This window comes from Dendrobates tinctorius, unplaced genomic scaffold (assembly GCF_039654945.1).
Source record: "Dendrobates tinctorius isolate UK_male_01 unplaced genomic scaffold, ASM3965494v1 ptg000136l, whole genome shotgun sequence".
Classification (NCBI taxonomy): domain Eukaryota; kingdom Metazoa; phylum Chordata; class Amphibia; order Anura; family Dendrobatidae; genus Dendrobates; species Dendrobates tinctorius.
The window spans coordinates 5,137,568-5,156,850 of NW_027361804.1; the positions used below are offsets into that span (position 1 = coordinate 5,137,568).

At 54.2% G+C, this 19,283-nt stretch overlaps 1 protein-coding gene across 11 annotated transcripts in view; it reads left to right on the plus strand.

Moving 5' to 3' along the window:
• ERC1 (ELKS/RAB6-interacting/CAST family member 1) overlaps positions 1-18,877 on the plus strand; it is a 66,820-nt gene extending 47,943 nt beyond the window's left edge. For 6 of the 11 annotated variants that reach the window (XM_073544159.1, XM_073544160.1, XM_073544162.1 and 3 more), the window contains 3 exons: positions 3,669-3,761; positions 4,190-4,254; positions 10,668-10,803. In XM_073544159.1, the coding sequence (XP_073400260.1) occupies positions 3,669-3,761; positions 4,190-4,216 (120 nt within the window). In that variant the 3' untranslated portion in view covers positions 4,217-4,254; positions 10,668-10,803. Of the gene's footprint in view, positions 1-3,668; positions 3,762-4,189; positions 4,255-10,667; positions 10,857-13,710 lie in introns of those variants that run through there. The other 5 variants (XM_073544153.1, XM_073544158.1, XM_073544154.1 and 2 more) reach the window with 1 other exon arrangement.
• Positions 18,878-19,283: the final 406 nt, after the last annotated feature.

The window sequence follows — 19,283 nt, forward strand, 5'->3', positions numbered from 1 at the left end:
GATCTGTATGTCGTTGCCACTCAGGTGTCAGTACAGAGATCTGTATGTCGTTGCCGCTCAGGTGTCAGTACAGAGATCTGTATGTCGTTGCCGCTCAGGTGTCAGTACAGAGATCTGTATGTCGTTGCCGCTCAGGTGTCAGTACAGAGATCTGTGTGTCGTTGCCGCTCAGGTGTCAGTACAGAGATCTGTGTGTCGTTGGCGCTCAGGTGTCAGTACAGAGATCTGTGTGTCGTTGGCGCTCAGGTGTCAGTACAGAGATCTGTGTATCGTTGGCGCTCAGGTGTCAGTACAGAGATCTGTGTATCGTTGGCGCTCAGGTGTCAGTACAGAGATCTGTGTATCGTTGGCGCTCAGGTGTCAGTACAGAGATCGGTGCATCATGAGCGCCGAGGTTTCTCTACCGAGATTGCCCAACTGTAGCAAATCCTCAGATGTGAGAAGCACGAGGTCTGCATCTCTTATTCAGACTCTGCAGTAGTTCAGTGACAGCGAGCAGAGGTATTGAGAAGGGAATCATTTTACTGTAACATGCATTAGAAGCTACAGAGCTGTATTCACATTGCAGTTTTATTGTCACCGTCACTAACACTTTCCTGGCAGGGTGTCTGCAGCCCTCATGGGTGGGGTTGGGGGGGCTATATGATGAGTGAGACACTCTGGAGAGACAGGATGACATCAGGTGGAAATGCTGCCAGCAAAGGGGAAAGATCTGCATGGCGTGTCAGAGACGTCGTCCTCCCCTCCTATATGGTACATTCTGCCTGAGCCAATGTTGTGTCATCATAAGGACATGTGGGCCGGACCATCGGTGGTGTCTTGAGAGGGGTGACAACCTGTCACTGCCATCGCAAACCCTGGAAAGATTCACTTTTTCCTGTCGTGAATCACAGATGAATCAATGGTGGACGCAGGACTCCAGGATCTCAGCCCCCCAAGCATCTGCCACCTGCTGCTCGGTCCCCTGTCTCGCTGCCGCCTCGTACTGAACCTCAGCAGCTCCTCCTGTCATAATCGGGTGCCCATCGATGGTAGCCGCTGGGTCGTACTTTGGGGAATGTACTGGAATGTGGCGACCTCCCGGCTGTGATCGTCGGCCCGCTGACCCCGCCACTCCCCTGTCCGGTAACTAAGGACGAAATTCTTCCATCAAGACCTAAAACAGAATAAGTAATCTGGAGAGTTACATAATATCACAGGAATGGGGGAGTCAGCGGCCCCCGAGAGGGCCGGGGACAGGATGGCCGACACGGTCGGTCCACTGCCTGCAGTGCTCACTACAGGGGTCCCGCTCTCATCATCAGTCACAATGGTGTCTGCTTGTCAGGTGACGTCTCCCCCAGAATAACCAAGATTCTTCACTGCGGGGGAAGCGAGACGCCAGCATGTCCCCACATCACACAGACGGGCATGGGGCACTGCAACTCCCACTGATATATATCCTGCATTATGCTCCAGAGCTGCACTCACTATTCTGCTGGAGACGTCACTCTGTACTTCCATTACCTCACCAGCAGAATAGTGAGTGCAGCTCTGGAGTATAATACAGGATGTAACTCAGGATCAGTAATGTATGTACACAGTGACTGCACCAGCAGAATAGTGAGTGCAGCTCTGGAGTACAATACAGGAGGTAACTCAGGATCAGTAATGTAATGTATGTACACAGTGACTGCACCAGTAGAATAGTGAGTGCAGCTCTGGGGTATAATACAGGATCAGTAATGTAATGTATGCACACAGTGACTGCACCAGCAGAATAGTGAGTGCAGCTCTGGAGTATAATACAGGATGTAACTCAGGATCAGTAATGTATGTACACAGTGACTGCACCAGCAGAATAGTGAGTGCAGCTCTGGGGTATAATACAGGATGTAACTCAGGATCAGTAATGTATGTACACAGTGATTGCACCAGCAGAATAGTGAGTGCAGCTCTGGGGTATAATACAGATTGTAACTCAGGATCAGTAATGTAATGTATGTACACAGTGACTGCACCAGCAGAATAGTGAGTGCAGCTCTGGAGTATAATGCAGGATGTAACTCAGGATCAGTAATGTAATGTATGTACACAGTGACTGCAGCAGCAGAATAGTGAGTGCAGCTCTGGGGTATAATACAGGATGTAACTCAGGATCAGTAATGTAATGTATGTACACAGTGACTGCACCAGCAGAATAGTGCGTGCAGCTCTGGAGTATAATACAGGATGTAACTCAGGATCAGTAATGTAATGTATGTACACAGTGACTGCAGCAGCAGAATAGTGCGTGCAGCTCTGGAGTATAATACAGGATGTAACTCAGGATCAGTAATGTAATGTATGTACACAGTGACTGCAGCAGCAGAATAGTGAGTGCAGCTCTGGGGTATAATACAGGATGTAACTCAGGATCAGTAATGTAATGTATGTACACAGTGACTGCACCAGCAGAATAGTGCGTGCAGCTCTGGAGTATAATACAGGATGTAACTCAGGATCAGTAATGTAATGTATGTACACAGTGACTGCAGCAGCAGAATAGTGCGTGCAGCTCTGGAGTATAATACAGGATGTAACTCAGGATCAGTAATGTAATGTATGTACACAGTGACTGCAGCAGCAGAATAGTGCGTGCAGCTCTGGAGTATAATACAGGATGTAACTCAGGATCAGTAATGTAATGTATGTACACAGTGACTGCACCAGCAGAATAGTGCGTGCAGCTCTGGAGTATAATACAGGATGTAACTCAGGATCAGTAATGTAATGTATGTACACAGTGACTGCAGCAGCAGAATAGTGAGTGCAGCTCTGGAGTATAATACAGGAGGTAACTCAGGATCAGTAATGTAATGTATGTACACAGTGACTGCACCAGCAGAATAGTGAGTGCAGCTCTGGAGTATAATACAGGAGGTAACTCAGGATCAGTAATGTAATGTATGTACACAGTGACTGCACCAGCAGAATAGTGAGTGCAGCTCTGGAGTATAATACAGGATGTAACTCAGGATCAGTAATGCGATGTATGTACACAGTGACTTCACCAGCAGAATAGTGAGTGCAGCTCTGGAGTCTAATTCTCCTGTGTGTGCGGTGCCTCTCTGTGCATTGTGTCTCTGCCGACATCTGTGGCTCCTACGACTTCTGTTCTTTCCTATAGCGCCCCCTGCTTTTCCCTCTTCTCTTGCCCCCCGGCGCCCTCTTACCCTCTGTGTCGCTCCCATCCCTCTCTTCTTGGGAACATTGTTTCCTGTTTTTGGTGACGCCTCCTCGTGTCGGTGACTTTTAGCCCAAGTTGAAATAGTTTGTCCTGTGAGTAATATTTATCTGTCCCCGGGGGTCCCATCGCTGTCAGCGGCCCCCCTGGCTGCGCGGCACATCTGTGCGAGTTTTGCTCTGATGTCCCACGTATGTATTCAGCTGTTAACCCTTGTCCTTGTTGTGGCTGGGTGACCCCCTCCGTGTTATTTGTTGGGGGGGCTATTGTAGGTCGATGTGCTCTTGCTGAGAGCCTGCACTGTTAACCCTTTACTGTAGATGTCTGTGATCAGGTGCACGCTGCCCTTTTGTGCCCCACATCAGATGTGCTTGTATGGAAGCCATATTGGCAGTCACCCAGCTTTCCACGGACCGTATATCTCCACTTTATAAACTTTTTTTTTTTCTCTATCTGATCGCAGACTCAGAACAGGATGAAACTGATGGCGGACAACTATGAAGCCGACCACCTGAAGACGTCTGCCCAGTCCAACCACAAGCCCTCCCCCGATCAGGTAGGACGGCCCCGGGCGACCCAGTATCAGTATTGGTGCCCTCCATCCCCAATACCCACAACATGGCGGACAGAGCGGTGGCATTGCGCAGTCACAGGACTCGTATCTACGGGTACAACGCGTCATGTGACTTCACCGCCGGGCGGTTTATGGTTTGAGTGGTCACTGAGCCCCTTCTCTTCCCATTTGCAGCTAAGTCTCCCTCAGAAATGAGCAATCTGCATCCAATCAGATTGACGGTAATCCCGTATGTGCCCATAAGGGGGCGCACAATTACTGATTGCACAGCGAGAGCTGTCGGATCAGATTGCCGCCAGATCAGATTGGTACGTGTGTGTGTATAATATTGCCTTTGTTACTAACCCGGTGTTTGTTTCGTCCCTCATGCTGCTCTTTGACGCCTCTTCTACCCTCATCTGCCCCTCTAGGATGATGAGGAGGGTATTTGGGCATAACCAATGAGATGATTAGGTCAGCCATTTTGTTCAGAACGGTGAGAACTCGCTTTGGCTTCGTCCTGGGATCTGATGTCTTCTGCATGCCTGTCTACATGTCGCCAGTGCCGTGCACCCTGCCCCTGTCATGTGCCCGCCGCCCTCCTCTTCTCGCCGCCATCTGCGGTGGCTCATACAGTCTCATCCTCAATGTCGTGATCTGGTCATTCATCCACCTCCATGATATAATGTACTGCTGACCTCGGCCTTTAGGGGCGTTGTTCTATAGTCGTACGCAGTCTTTGCTCTTACCTGTCAGTGCCCTCCCCACCGGTACCAGGTCCGGTGAACCTCGGCGGCATAAATTGTTGCACAGACCTGAACACTCAGGACATACGGTCGTCAGTGTCTGAGATTAAATCCCCCCCCCCAAAAAAAAAGTAAAAAAAAAAAAAATCAAAATGTTATCTCCCCATTACATTATGACAGTGATGCTTTGTTCTCGCCACCCGTGAGCTGAAAGTGAAAGGTGAAGGGGTTAATCAGGATTTAATTCCGCTTTTCTGGGGGTTTTATCCTCCCTCCTCTCCCTGTTGTTGGAGAGATTCACGGAGCATGTAATTAGCGGAATGCCGAGGACCCCCAGCCCAGCCCCCGGAATGCCGAGGACCCCCAGCCCCCCCCCCCCCACCTGTGATGTCTATGGGAACCACATAGCTGCCACCTATTCAGGCGTCCTCCCTGAGCCCCTCACTGACCCTTTCTCACCCGACAGCCATCACTCCGCTCCGCACCTAAAATACCCTAGTAATGTTTTTTTGCTAGAGGACTGTTTTTTTGTTTTTTTTTACCAAGCACACTGTAACGAACCCCCTGCTGTGAAACGCACCAGCAGCACCAACCTCCCCCTCCTATGTCCTGATAGATTTATCTGCGCTGACACATTGTACCAGACTGCAAATATTTCCACTGGATGCAGATTGCAGCTGGGAGGAACTACTAGGTCTTTAAGTGTGACAGCAAGCGGCACGGACACGCAGCAACGGCGAGGATGTCTTACTGTGTGACCGTGGGACGTACGCGGCGCCCTCAGTGTCTGTGCCCTTATCTTCCCACCCCCCCAGTATCCGTACCCTTCTCCTCCCCCCCAGTATTAGTGCCCTTCTTCCCCCCCGTGTCAGTGCCCCCCTCTTCCAACCCCCAATGTTGCTGCCATTCTCCCCACTCCTCAGTGTCTTTGCCCCTCTCCAGCCCCCCCCCCCCCATCCTGTGTCGGTGCCCTTCTCCTCCTCCCACCCCAGCAGTGTCGGTGCCCTTCTCCTCCTCCCGCCCCATCAGTGTCGGTGCCCTTCTCCTCCTCCCGCCCCATCAGTGTCGGTGCCCTTCTCCTCCTCCCGCCCCATCAGTGTCGGTGCCCTTCTCCTCCTCCCGCCCCATCAGTGTCGGTGCCCTTCTCCTCCTCCCGCCCCATCAGTGTCGGTGCCCTTCTCCTCCTCCCGCCCCATCAGTGTCGGTGCCCTTCTCCTCCTCCCGCCCCATCAGTGTCGGTGCCCTTCTCCTCCTCCCGCCCCATCAGTGTCGGTGCCCTTCTCCTCCTCCCGCCCCATCAGTGTCGGTGCCCTTCTCCTCCTCCCGCCCCATCAGTGTCGGTGCCCTTCTCCTCCTCCCGCCCCATCAGTGTCGGTGCCCTTCTCCTCCTCCCGCCCCATCAGTGTCGGTGCCCTTCTCCTCCTCCCGCCCCAGCAGTGTCGGTGCCCTTCTCCTCCTCCCGCCCCAGCAGTGTCGGTGCCCTTCTCCTCCTCCCGCCCCAGCAGTGTCGGTGCCCTTCTCCTCCTCCCGCCCCAGCAGTGTCGGTGCCCTTCTCCTCCTCCCGCCCCAGCAGTGTCGGTGCCCTTCTCCTCCTCCCGCCCCAGCAGTGTCGGTGCCCTTCTCCTCCTCCCGCCCCAGCAGTGTCGGTGCCCTTCTCCTCCTCCCGCCCCAGCAGTGTCGGTGCCCTTCTCCTCCTCCCGCCCCAGCAGTGTCGGTGCCCTTCTCCTCCTCCCGCCCCAGCAGTGTCGGTGCCCTTCTCCTCCTCCCGCCCCAGCAGTGTCGGTGCCCTTCTCCTCCTCCCGCCCCAGCAGTGTCGGTGCCCTTCTCCTCCTCCCGCCCCAGCAGTGTCGGTGCCCTTCTCCTCCTCCCGCCCCAGCAGTGTCGGTGCCCTTCTCCTCCTCCCGCCCCAGCAGTGTCGGTGCCCTTCTCCTCCTCCCGCCCCAGCAGTGTCGGTGCCCTTCTCCTCCTCCCGCCCCAGCAGTGTCGGTGCCCTTCTCCTCCTCCCGCCCCAGCAGTGTCGGTGCCCTTCTCCTCCTCCCGCCCCAGCAGTGTCGGTGCCCTTCTCCTCCTCCCGCCCCAGCAGTGTCGGTGCCCTTCTCCTCCTCCCGCCCCAGCAGTGTCGGTGCCCTTCTCCTCCTCCCGCCCCAGCAGTGTCGGTGCCCTTCTCCTCCTCCCGCCCCAGCAGTGTCGGTGCCCTTCTCCTCCTCCCGCCCCAGCAGTGTCGGTGCCCTTCTCCTCCTCCCGCCCCAGCAGTGTCGGTGCCCTTCTCCTCCTCCCGCCCCAGCAGTGTCGGTGCCCTTCTCCTCCTCCCGCCCCAGCAGTGTCGGTGCCCTTCTCCTCCTCCCGCCCCAGCAGTGTCGGTGCCCTTCTCCTCCTCCCGCCCCAGCAGTGTCGGTGCCCTTCTCCTCCTCCCGCCCCAGCAGTGTCGGTGCCCTTCTCCTCCTCCCGCCCCAGCAGTGTCGGTGCCCTTCTCCTCCTCCCGCCCCAGCAGTGTCGGTGCCCTTCTCCTCCTCCCGCCCCAGCAGTGTCGGTGCCCTTCCCCTCCTCCCGCCCCAGCAGTGTCGGTGCCCTTCCCCTCCTCCCGCCCCAGCAGTGTCGGTGCCCTTCCCCTCCTCCCGCCCCAGCAGTGTCGGTGCCCTTCCCCTCCTCCCGCCCCAGCAGTGTCGGTGCCCTTCCCCTCCTCCCGCCCCAGCAGTGTCGGTGCCCTTCCCCTCCTCCCGCCCCAGCAGTGTCGGTGCCCTTCCCCGCCACCCGCCCCAGCAGTGTCGGTGCCCTTCTCCTCCACCCGCCCCAGCAGTATTGGTTGCTCTTTTCTTCCTCTCCCCCCCCACTGGTGTTGGTGCCCTTCTCTCTCTCCCCTATGTCGGGCGCCCCTGCCTTCTTGGCGTCGGTTCCCCTTTCTCCCCTCTTCCCCCCGTGGCGTCGGTTCCCCTCTACCCCCTCGACTCCCCTCCCCTCTACCCCCCCTCCGGCGTCGGTTCCCCTCTACCCCCCCCAGTATCGGGCACTCTTCTCTTCCCCGTGTCAGTGCCCTTCTCTCCCCGGTATCAGCGCCCTTCTCTTGGGATATGTCTTATCGGGGACCCTCTGCCGGCGCAGGGTGCGATGTTAAGTGTCGGCCATTGTCCTTATCATGTATCCCGGTGATTCCTCCCCTCCCGGCACATTCCTGCCCACAGACGACATCTCGCAGGCAGCTAAATATTTGGTTTCCCGGCGACGGGCGTCTGTGCGGAGCACGGGCAGCGCGTGGTGACGGCCCCGTATACGGTAGAAGGTCTTCTGGCTTTCTATTGATTTGCATCAGTGGGCCGATGACCCGGGGGCTTCTGGGTAAGGAGGCGCGCGGTGACCCCGGAGGAGCGCGGCTGCCATAGACAACAATGCTTCCTGTGAGGTTTCCGGCGCGGCCCCCCGTCCCGGGGACCGCCTGTTAGTTCTGGCCACACCGTCGTCTCATTAATTTGCGCAGCAGAGGACAATGGTGCATACATGGGATGTTGTTTGCACCGGGGGCCGCCCCGGACCCTCCGGAGGGGATCGTTTTCAGATCTCGTCCCCAGCGCAGTGTGAGGTGAAGCTGGCGGCACTTCTGAGGATCCGCACACCGACACTTGGCGCGATCTCAGGGCGTCCGAGGAGCAGCTTGGACGGGCTCTTCCACCTTCCCAAAATCAGCCCCCTCAGCCTAAAAGAGCAATCGCGTCACCCCCCCCCCCCCAGTATTAACCCCGACATTGCTGCACATGCATGGCAGATCATACATGGGTGACGTACCCCGTAGACACCACAGCGGGCACAGGTCACATGACATCTCGCCATTTGTTCCGGGGATGTATAATAACAGGCTAGCAAGATTTTCTGTTTGTTGTCAGTGAATAGAAAGGCCAAAAGATACCATTACTAATGAAACCACCTTACTTTACACTGCAGGCTGCATTCAGAAACGCAAAACTGAAAAGAAAAAAATACACAGTGATTGTCACCCAAACTGCTGCTCATCTCATCATCGCCCTCTGCCGACGTCCTCCGCGGGCCCCCTCTGCCGACGTCCTCCGCTGGGCCCCCTCTGCCGACGTCCTCCGCTGGGCCCCCTCTGCCGACGTCCTCCGCTGGGCCCCCTCTGCCGACGTCCTCCGCTGGGCCCCCTCTGCCGACGTCCTCCGCTGGGCCCCCTCTGCCGACGTCCTCCGCTGGGCCCCCTCTGCCGACGTCCTCCGCTGGGCCCCCTCTGCCGACGTCCTCCGCTGGGCCCCCTCTGCCGACGTCCTCCGCTGGGCCCCCTCTGCCGACGTCCTCCGCTGGGCCCCCTCTGCCGACGTCCTCCGCTGGGCCCCCTCTGCCGACGTCCTCCGCTGGGCCCCCTCTGCCGACGTCCTCCGCTGGGCCCCCTCTGCCGACGTCCTCCGCGGGCCCCCTCTGCCGACGTCCTCCGCTGGGCCCCCTCTGCCGACGTCCTCCGCTGGGCCCCCTCTGCCGACGTCCTCCGCTGGGCCCCCTCTGCCGACGTCCTCCGCTGGGCCCCCTCTGCCGACGTCCTCCGCTGGGCCCCCTCTGCCGACGTCCTCCGCTGGGCCCCCTCTGCCGACGTCCTCCGCTGGGCCCCCTCTGCCGACGTCCTCCGCTGGGCCCCCTCTGCCGACGTCCTCCGCTGGGCCCCCTCTGCCGACGTCCTCCGCTGGGCCCCCTCTGCCGACGTCCTCCGCTGGGCCCCCTCTGCCGACGTCCTCCGCTGGGCCCCCTCTGCCGACGTCCTCCGCTGGGCCCCCTCTGCCGACGTCCTCCGCTGATCATTCTTCAGCGCGCTCCTCAATATCTTTTGTTAGCAAGGCGTGCATCGGAGACTATGCTTTTCTTAATAAAGTGGAAGCCCCCGGGCTATAAGCCCCTTGATGATCTGTGTGCGGCGTCCCCCGCTTTGGCGCATGTACACGGTGCTGTCACCCGTCCCCGCACAATCTGCGCCCCCGTCTCGTAGTCTGTGCAGGTCCTCGCTGGGTGGGTGACACTGGTCGCCATTACATGGGGCTGACCGATCTGCCCTTCTATACAAGTACACTGTACGGACCCCCAGGGAAGGATGTGCTATAACTGCGGCCACATCTCCCCTTTCCCTGCACGGACCCCCTCTCTTTCTCCGGACCCCCGTGTTGATGGATTATTTAGTTGGTTTCACACCTGCAGATGAAAGCTCAGAAGACGCCGACAGCTACTGTCCGTATCATCACAAGCAGATGGTGGGACATGAAGTAGTGGTGATGGGGGCCGGCGAGCGATGCGGCCCCTCCTGTCAGCGATCCTACTGGAGAACAACACCGTGGCCTCTCCCCAGAAATGGCTGATAACAGAGAGCACTTCAGATAGCTGACAGCTAAGGATTGGGCATGTAGATATCCAGCTGCCCACTCCATGATGTCGGGGGTCCCAATACACGTCACTGCAGACATCCTGGCTAACAGACAGTTAATGCCCCGTGGCCCCCCGATGATGAGCTCTCTGGTTAGTGCCCCCCAGGGTGGGCCGGGGGCCCCTTATTCCGCATGTTCAGACTCTGGTGCCATTGCTGGAGCCGTGTGGATACGGATCAATTGTCTGCTGGGAGCAGTTCACACGGAGCCTCGTCTTACGGGGTCCTTGGCTTTTATCTCTGTCCAGGGCGCACAGTGGAGCGCTGCTGCTTTTTGTCAAGAGTTTCTAAATCCACCTTATCCGGTGCTGACAGCCCCTCTGCCAGCGCTGAGACATGTCACCCGACAGCCGCCTGCACGCCCGTCTGAACGTGACCGCCAGATATGGCATCTGCGGAGCCGGCGCTATCATGTTCGTCCCCCCCCTGCCATCATGTACGTCCCCCGCTATACACAGTAATGTCCCTCCGGCCTCATCACCGTTACATGGAAAGTTCTGCAAACTCTGCTACAGTGTATGTTACTCCTGTGCTGATGATTTGCTACAGTGTGTCGGTGCAGGTAAAATCTGTCTGTCCGGCTCCACCTCCAGGGATGGTTATAGGGGGACCCCTTCAGTGTTTGTGTTTCTCCATCTTCGCCCTCTTTTCCATACACCTCCTCAATCAGTCGGGGGTGGTCCTCTCCAGGGATCGGTGGTGGGAGATTCGCCGTCCTGTAAGACTCCTCACCGTCCTCCTTTTCTTCTGTCTTAGATGATTCAGCCCCTCTTAGACCTCGACCAGAATCGCAGCAAACTCAAACTGTATATCGGGCATCTGACGGCTCTGTGCCAAGACAGAGACCCCCAGATCCTGCAAGCGCTTCGCCCGCCCGACTCCTACTACCTGGACGACAACCGGGCAGTTTGGGAGCAGAGGCTGCAGAAGATGACGACCGAAGAGGTGAGAAGATGGGGGCAGTAATCTGAGCACATAGAAATAGATCTGCAATCAGTGTAAAGCACCAGATTCCCTGCAGATGTGATCTTGTGTCTCTGTATACAGGGAGCTCCCCCTAGAGGTGGCTGCGGACAGGATCTTATGTATCTGTATACAGGGAGCTTCCCCTAGTGGTGGCTGCAGACAGGATCCTATCATGTATCTCTGTATACAGGGAGCTCCCCCTAGTGGTGACTGCAGACAGGATCTTATCATGCACCTCTGTATACAGGGAGCTCCCCCTAGTGGTGACTGCAGACAGGATCTTATCATGCACCTCTGTATACAGGGAGCTCCCCCTAGTGGTGAATGCATACAGAATCTTATGTACAGTACAGACCAAAAGTTTGGACACGCCTTCTCATTCAAAGATTTTTCTTTATTTTCATGACTATGAAAATTGTAGATTCTCTCTGAAGGCATCAAAACTGAATTACCACATGTGGAATTATATGATTAACAAAAAAGTGTGAAACAACTGAAAATACTGTATGTCTTATATTCAAGGTTCTTCAAAGTAGCCACCTTTTGCTTTGATTTCTGCTTTGCCCACTCTTGGCATTCTCTTGATGAGCTTCAAGAGGTAGTCACCGGAAATGGTTTTCACTTCACAGGTGTGCCCTGTCAAGTGTAATAGGTGGGATTTCTTGCCTTATAAATGGGGTTGGGACCATCAGTTGTGTTGTGCAGAAGTCTGGTGGATACACAGCTGATAGTCCTACTGAATAGACTGTTAGAATTTGTATTATGGCAAGAAAAAAAGCAGCTGAGTAAAGAAAAGCGAGTGGCCATCATTACTTTAAGAAATGAAGGTCAGTCAGTCCGAAAAATTGGGAAAACTTTGAAAGTGTCCCCAAGTGCAGTGACAAAAACCATCAAGCGCTACAAAGAAACTGGCTCACATGAGGACCGGCCCAGGAAAGGAAGACCAAGAGTCACCTCTGCTGCGGAGGATAAGTTCATCCGAGTCACCAGCCTCAGAAATCGCAGGTTAGCAGCAGCTCAGATTAGAGACCAGGTCAATGCCACACAGAGTTCTAGCAGCAGACACATCTCTACAACAACTGTTAAGAGGAGACTTTGTGCAGCAGGCCTTCATGGTAAAATAGCTGCTAGGAAACCACTGCTAAGGACAGGCAACAAGCAGGAGAGACTTGTTGGGCTAAAGAACACAAGGAATGGACATTAGACCAGTGGAAATCTGTGCTTTGGTCTGATGAGTCCACATGTGAGATCTTTGGTTCCAACCACCGTGTCTTTGTGCGACGCAGAAAAGGTGAATGGATGGACTCTACATGCCTGGTTCCCACCGTGAAGCATGGAGGAGGAGGTGTGATGGTGTGGGGGGGCTTTGCTGGTCACACTGTTGGGGATTTATTCAAAATTGAAGGCATACTGAACCAGCATGGCTACCACAGCATCTTGCAGCGGCATGCTATTCCATCCGGTTTGTGTTTAGTTGGACCATCATTTATTTTTCAACAGGACAATGGCCTCAAACCCACCTCCAGGCTGTGTAAGGGCTATCTGACCAAGAAGGAGAGTGATGGGGTGCTACGCCAGATGACCTGGCCTCCACAGTCACCAGACCTGAACCCAATCGAGATGGTTTGGGGTGAGCTGGACCACAGAGTGAAGGCAAAAGGGCCAACAAGTGCTAAGCATCTCTGGGAACTCTTCAAGACTGTTGGAAGACCATTTCCGGTGACTACCTCTTGAAGCTCATCAAGAGAATGCCAAGAGTGTGCAAAGCAGTAATCAAAGCAAAAGGTGGCTACTTTGAAGAACCAAGAATATAAGACATATTTTCAGTTGTTTCACACTTTTTTGTTAACTATATAATTCCACATGTGTTAATTCATAGTTTTGATGCCTTCAGAGTGAATCTATAATTTTCATAGTCATGAAAATAAAGAAAACTCTTTGAATGAGAAGGTGTGTCCAAACTTTTGGTCTGTACTGTATCTCTCTCTATATAGGGAGCTCCCCCTAGTGGTGGTTGCAGACAGTATCTTATCATGTATCTGTATTCAGGGAGCTCCCCCTAGTGGTGGCTGCAGACAGGATCTTATCATGTATCTCTATTCAGGGAGCTCCCCCTAGTGGTGGCTGCAGACAGGATCTTATCATGTATCTCTATTCAGGGAGCTCCCCCTAGTGGTGGCTGCAGCCAGGATCTTATCATGTATCTCTGTATTCAGGGAGCTCCCCCTAGTGGTGGCTGCAGCCAGGATCTTATCATGTATCTCTGTGTATACAGGGAGCTCCCCCTAATGGTGGCTGCAGCCATGATCTTATCATGTATCTCTGTATACAGGGAGCTCCCCCTAGTGGTGGCTGCAGACAGGATCTTATCATGTATCTCTGTATTCAGGGAGCTCCCCCTAGTGGTGGCTGCAGACAGGATCTTATCATGTATCTCTGTATTCAGGGAGCTCCCCCTAGTGGTGGCTGCAGACAGGATCTTATCATGTATCTCTGTGTATACAGGGAGCTCCCCCTAATGGTGGCTGCAGCCATGATCTTATCATGTATACAGTGAGCTCCCCCTAGTGGTGGCTGCAGCCAGGATCTTATCATGTATCTCTGTGTATACAGGGAGCTCCCCCTAGTGGTGGCTGCAGACAGGATCTTATCATGTATCTCTGTGTATACATGGAGCTCCCCCTAGTGGTGGCTGCAGACAGGATCTTATGTATCTGTATACATGGAGCTCCCCCTAGTGGTGCTTATGGTGGGGACTGGGATTATTTGCAGGGCGTCTTTAGCTGCCGCTAGCAATAAGATGATTTTCTCACACTTTTCCCATTTCTTTCAGTTGAGCGAAGAGCTGGAGCGATGTGAGCATGAGAGCGCAGACTTGCAGGAATTCGCCAACACCATCCTCCAGCAGATTGCAGATCACTGCCCTGATATCTTGGAACAAGTTGTCAATGCCTTGGAAGAGTCGTCCTGACACCACGGAGATGGAGGTCGCCGCCCGCGGACACCAGTGTTAGTCAATGATTTATCGTTCTCCCCTCCGCCCGCCGGCTCTGGCCTGGGGTAGAGAGCGCACATCCAGCCTTGCACTGCCCCTCATACACTGCACTGTGCGCACCGTTACTCCGGGAGCTTCTTGTGGTTTCTGGGGTCCTAGTAAGACCCCCTCCAATAGGACCAAAAAATCGATCTCCTTTTTCCTCCCCGTGCTCGTCCATCACCGGACATTCACTACAGAAATGCAATAAGAATGTGCCGGGACCGTGTGGTAGTGATGACGGGGGCGGCGGTGGCACCGCCGGCGGGGAGTGAACTGGTCGAGCTCATGGAGATTTCTGTCCAAGGTCAAATCTCAAACTATAGACATTGGAATTGCAGGATGATTGAAGGCTCGCAGACTACAGCGCCCATCCTCCGCAGCTTGTCTAGGGGTCATCTATGATTTTGCACAGATTTGTTTCTTTTCCTGGGAAGGTTCTTATGCGCCAGCATCCGTTCATCAAACCCAGCAACCCAGATCCACCAGCCAGCAGTTCTACCACCCCCGGTGTCTTCACCAGGGGACGCCACATCCTGTTACTACAACCCCCAGGGTCTTCACCAGGGGGACGCCACATCCTGTTACTACAACCCCCGGGGTCTTGACCAGGGGACGCCACATCCTGTTACTACAACCCCCGGGGTCTTCACCAGGGGATGTCACATCCTGTTACTACAACCCCCGGCGTCTTCACCAGGGGACGCCACATCCTGTTACTACAACCCCCCGGGGTCTTCACCAGGGGACGCCACATCCTGTTACTACAACCCCCGGTGTCTTCACCAGGGGACGCCACATCCTGTTACTACAACCCCCGGTGTCTTCACCAGGGGACGCCACATCCTGTTACTACAACCCCCGGCGTCTTCACCAGGGGACGCCACATCCTGTTACTACAACCCCCGGCGTCTTCACCAGGGGATGCCACATCCTGTTATTTCCACCCCCCAGTATCATCACCAGGGGACGCCACATCCTGTTACTACAACCCCCGGTATCATTACCTTGAGATGCCAGCTCCTGTTACTTCCACCCCCGGCGTCTTCAGCAGGGGACACTACATCCTGTTACTACCACCCTCATCCCTTTGGCCCCTTTTCTAGCTTTTGATTGGTTGTTGGGGCAGGCCGGACCCTCCGTGCTGACCTTCGTGTCTCGGTGGGCGATCCTCTTGACTGTGACATTGGTGCTGTCAGCATCACGACAAATCCCCAAATCATGTGGTGCTGGGCTGGAGGAGACGCTGCAGAGCAGAGATCGGCGCCCTGTGGACCTCCGCGGACCATGGCACAGTCATGCGGCTCCTGGACTGGAGCGTCCTCTGCCGTTCTCACCCCCCAAAACCTCTGATTACCTCAGGAATTCAATGTATCATTCAGAATCCACACAATCCCGATATAACCAAGAGGTGTAAGGGGGAACGGGCGAGAGGCAAGGATGCCTCCAAGATGGCGGGATGGCAGAGGATAAGCCCTATACAGCAGGAGCCGCCGCGTGAGAAAATCCTAAAAGCAACCGTGAAGATGGGAAGTGATCAACGAGGTGTGCCCCGCACCGGGGGGCTTCAATCACAAATGATGGCAAATCTGCCGATCCACAGGAACGAAAACACCTCTGTGCTTACATCTGATACTCCAGGCACAGCCAGAGCTGCAAACAAGTCCATGTCTCAGCGCGGCCTTTACATTATGGGAGTCAGACAAGCCTTAAAGGGTCTGCACGGGAGAGTAGATGTTAGCACCGTGGGGGTCCAACCTGTAATGGAAGACGTTGGCTTTGATTGGAGCTGCAGTATATATGTTAGATCACCGCCCATCACACGGATGGGCCCGGTCTCTTGGAGGTCCCAGCAATCTGACTACAAATTAGACAATAAATGCTTCATAGAAAACCGCTAAACTCACGTCCAACATCCTGCAGATCTATAGAGCTCCACATCCCCTTCAGGGCTAAAGAGACACATGACAACATACAGCCACCACTAGGGGGAGCTCACTACATAGTTATACAGCCACCACTAGGGGGAGCTCACTACATAGTTATACAGCTACCACTAGGGAGCGCTCACTACATCGTTATACAGCCACCACTAGAGGGATCTCACTACATACAGATTTATACAGCTGCAAGAGTGGGGTCTCACTAAATACAGATTTATACAGCCACCACTAGGCGGAGCTCACTACATACAGATTTACACACTACATACATAGTATAGTCACTACAGGAGGGAACTCGCTACAAACGTTTATACAGTCACCACTAGAGGTCGCCCCATTAGGGGAAGCGCGATACAAGTCTGTATGTAGTGAGCTCCCTCTAGTGGTGGCTGTATAAATCTGTATGTAGTGAGCTCCCTCTAGTGGTGACTGTATAAATCTGTAGTGAGCTCCGTCTAGTGGTGACTGTATAAATCTGTAGTGAGCTCCCTCTAGTGGTGGCTGTATAAATCTGTATGTAGTGAGCTCCCTCTAGTGGTGACTGTATAAATCTGTATGTAGTGAGCTCCGTCTAGTGGTGACTGTATAAATCTGTATGTAGTGAGCTCCCTCTGGTGAAGGCTATATAAATTTGCAGGTAGTGAGCTCCCTCTAGTGGTGGCTGTATAAATCTTCAGGTAGTGAGCTCCCTCTAGCGGTGGCTGTATAAATCTGCAGGTAGTGAGCTCCCTCTAGCGGTGGCTGTATAAATCTGCAGGTATTGAGCTCCCTCTAGCGGTGGCTGTATAAATCTGCAGGTATTGAGCTCCCTTTAGTGGTGGCTTGCAAGAAAATGATTTTGATCAATGTCCATGCAGAGGATTTGGCGCAGTGCATCCGTAAAGTTGCGCGCAGACTCTGGTAATGGTTTAGGAATGTATGTAGTTTTGAATGCAGCTCTGGTTGTGACTGGAGCATTAGACCTCCAGTCTTGGTGCTGATCAGGTGCCAGGGGATCACCTTCGCCAAGAACGTCGCAGTATCATCCTTTACAGGGGGCTCATAGGGCAAGAGGCGACATGCACCAGATCCCATCGATCCGGATCACCTTTTACAAAAGCTACAGAAACGGGGGAAAACAAAGCTTTTCTTGTTGAACGCTTCATCTGAGGATCTTCATTCTGAGACTGAGAAATGGGTGAAAACTTCTTACACTACAGACAAATCTTACTGAGCAAAATGGCTGCCGCTGCTACCCGTTCTCGCGTTACGTGGGGGAAGAGAAGGGGCGTTTTGGGGATTTTTTTTTATTTTTTCCTGTGGGGGGGGGGGGTGATTTGGTGTCAAAGAGGGAAAAAACTGAGGCAGTCGTCCCCTCCGTTCAGCCGTGGACTTGTGGAAGGGCCTGGATCTTTCAGACCTTTTTACTTTTTGTGTGTTCTTTTTGCCTGCGCCCACGGACCCTCACCATCCCCCCGACTCCCTGTGTACGTGTCTGATAATGTCCGTTACTGACAGAATGACCCCCCGGCCATTTCGGGACCCTCCAGGCGCCTAAGACCCCACAGAAGCAGTAAAATGTCTTGTGTCTAATCTACGAGCGCGCGGTTTACGTAGGAGGTCACCATATTGGATTTTGGTCACTGCTTGGAGGGGTCCGATGACGTCCGCCGCAGAGCGGGAGACCTGAGCTATGTGGAGGGTAGGCTTCAGCCAACGCCATCCATTATGAGGACTGAGCGTGCCCGGCAGCTGCAGACGGTGGTCCATATCCCGTTATTAGTGCCTTTTATGGAAGCGGTGCGGGATGGAAACGTATTTAAAGGGCCGGCGTCCAGCTTTCTGTCAATGGATTGTATTCATTTTATGCTTAATAATGGCGCGAAGAAAGGTAAAGTGACAATGTATCCGGTCCGGACCACCCTCTGTGAGCGGCACAACCCGCAATCCAGACTGATACATTGTATCAAACTATCAGATTTGTGGTTTCTCTTCCAGGCCAGACACAACTGTAACAAACCCCCAGCGGTGAGCAGCGTCTGATTGTTTCACCTTTCCTGCTGGTTCTGGAATCATTTATATAAAACTGGATCTCCCTTTAATGAACGGGGCTCTTAAAGGCATCTTCACCTCGTTATTAAAGTGGTCCTCTACCTTTTCACGTGTTGCCATGGAATCGCTGACGTGCATCCGCTGGTTTCTAGTGGTCAGTCAGCTGGTAGAGAACCCCTTTAAATTTAAAGGGGTCGATCTGTTGGGTTTTCATGTTGCGGATTTCTCCGAGCTCGCGCATCGTCACCGCAGCAAATACGGCGGCCAAATCGTGCGGGGAGCCGCCATATTGCTACATATCTATGGTGCTAGGCAGACGGGATCGCATGGGGGGGTCCGCAACAGCCGGTTGAGCATGCTGGGAAGTGGACGGTGGGATTCTGCAAACCCAGATCAGCTGCTTTAACCCTTTGTGGGTTATGAGGGCTAATGAATGTATAATGTGGGCTCGTTATTGGGGGGAGGGGACGTATGGAATAGGAAGGGAGACCCCCGATGCCGGGGCGATTTGTGTTTGCTGCTGGCCGACTCACTACCATTATCGTCTGATGTGTTTATATATAAATAAATGTTAAATATGTACACCCCCCATCTGTGTGTGGGGGTGGGGTCCGGCCTTGTTGCCGCCACACTGGGCTGCAGCCACGTCCTCCCTCCTCTGTATTTTATTGGGCTGTTTTTTGTGCCTTTTTTTAAAATCTTGTACAAATTTTTTTTTTTTTTCTAAAGGAAAAATACAATTTCTCTCCCACCATCTCCCCCCGTCGATCTTCATGGGGCGCTGGCTGTACGACACAGAGGTGACCCTGGAAGATGAGGGGGGGGAGCCCAGACCCCTGGGAGTGAGGAGCCTGACGTTGCCCCCCGCTCCCTTCTTCTCTATGTAACTAAAGTTTTTAATTTTTATTAATTTGTTTTTATTGTGTTTTGTTTATTTTCCCCTGACACAGGATGCCAAAAATATAAAAAAATAAATAAAAACAAGTTTACAAGTGTGCGAGTCTTATTACAGGCCCCCTAAAAAGCTGCGGCCTCCGTATTATGGCCTCCCGGAGTATTGCCGCAGCCTTGACCCGGAGCTGAGGCTGTCGGCATGCTCACCGCCGGTCCCCCTGAAGTTACACCACGTCCTTGTTTTGGCCCCCAAAGTGTTGATGTGGCCCCAAACTGGGGTGCTATGAACATCGTTCCGGCATGTCAAGCATTGGCTGCAGGACCCCTAAGAGGCACCAAGTCCTTACTCTGCCCCCAGACCCCTGAAGTGTCTCCATGACCCCCAGTGCGCCATGTTGGCACATCCTCGCCCCCCAGGTGCAGCTCCTGGTCCCGCTGTGGTTCCTCTGCCCGGACTCTGAGGGGCTCGGTCTTGGTTGAGTCTTGGGAAAGTCCCGGGGTGGT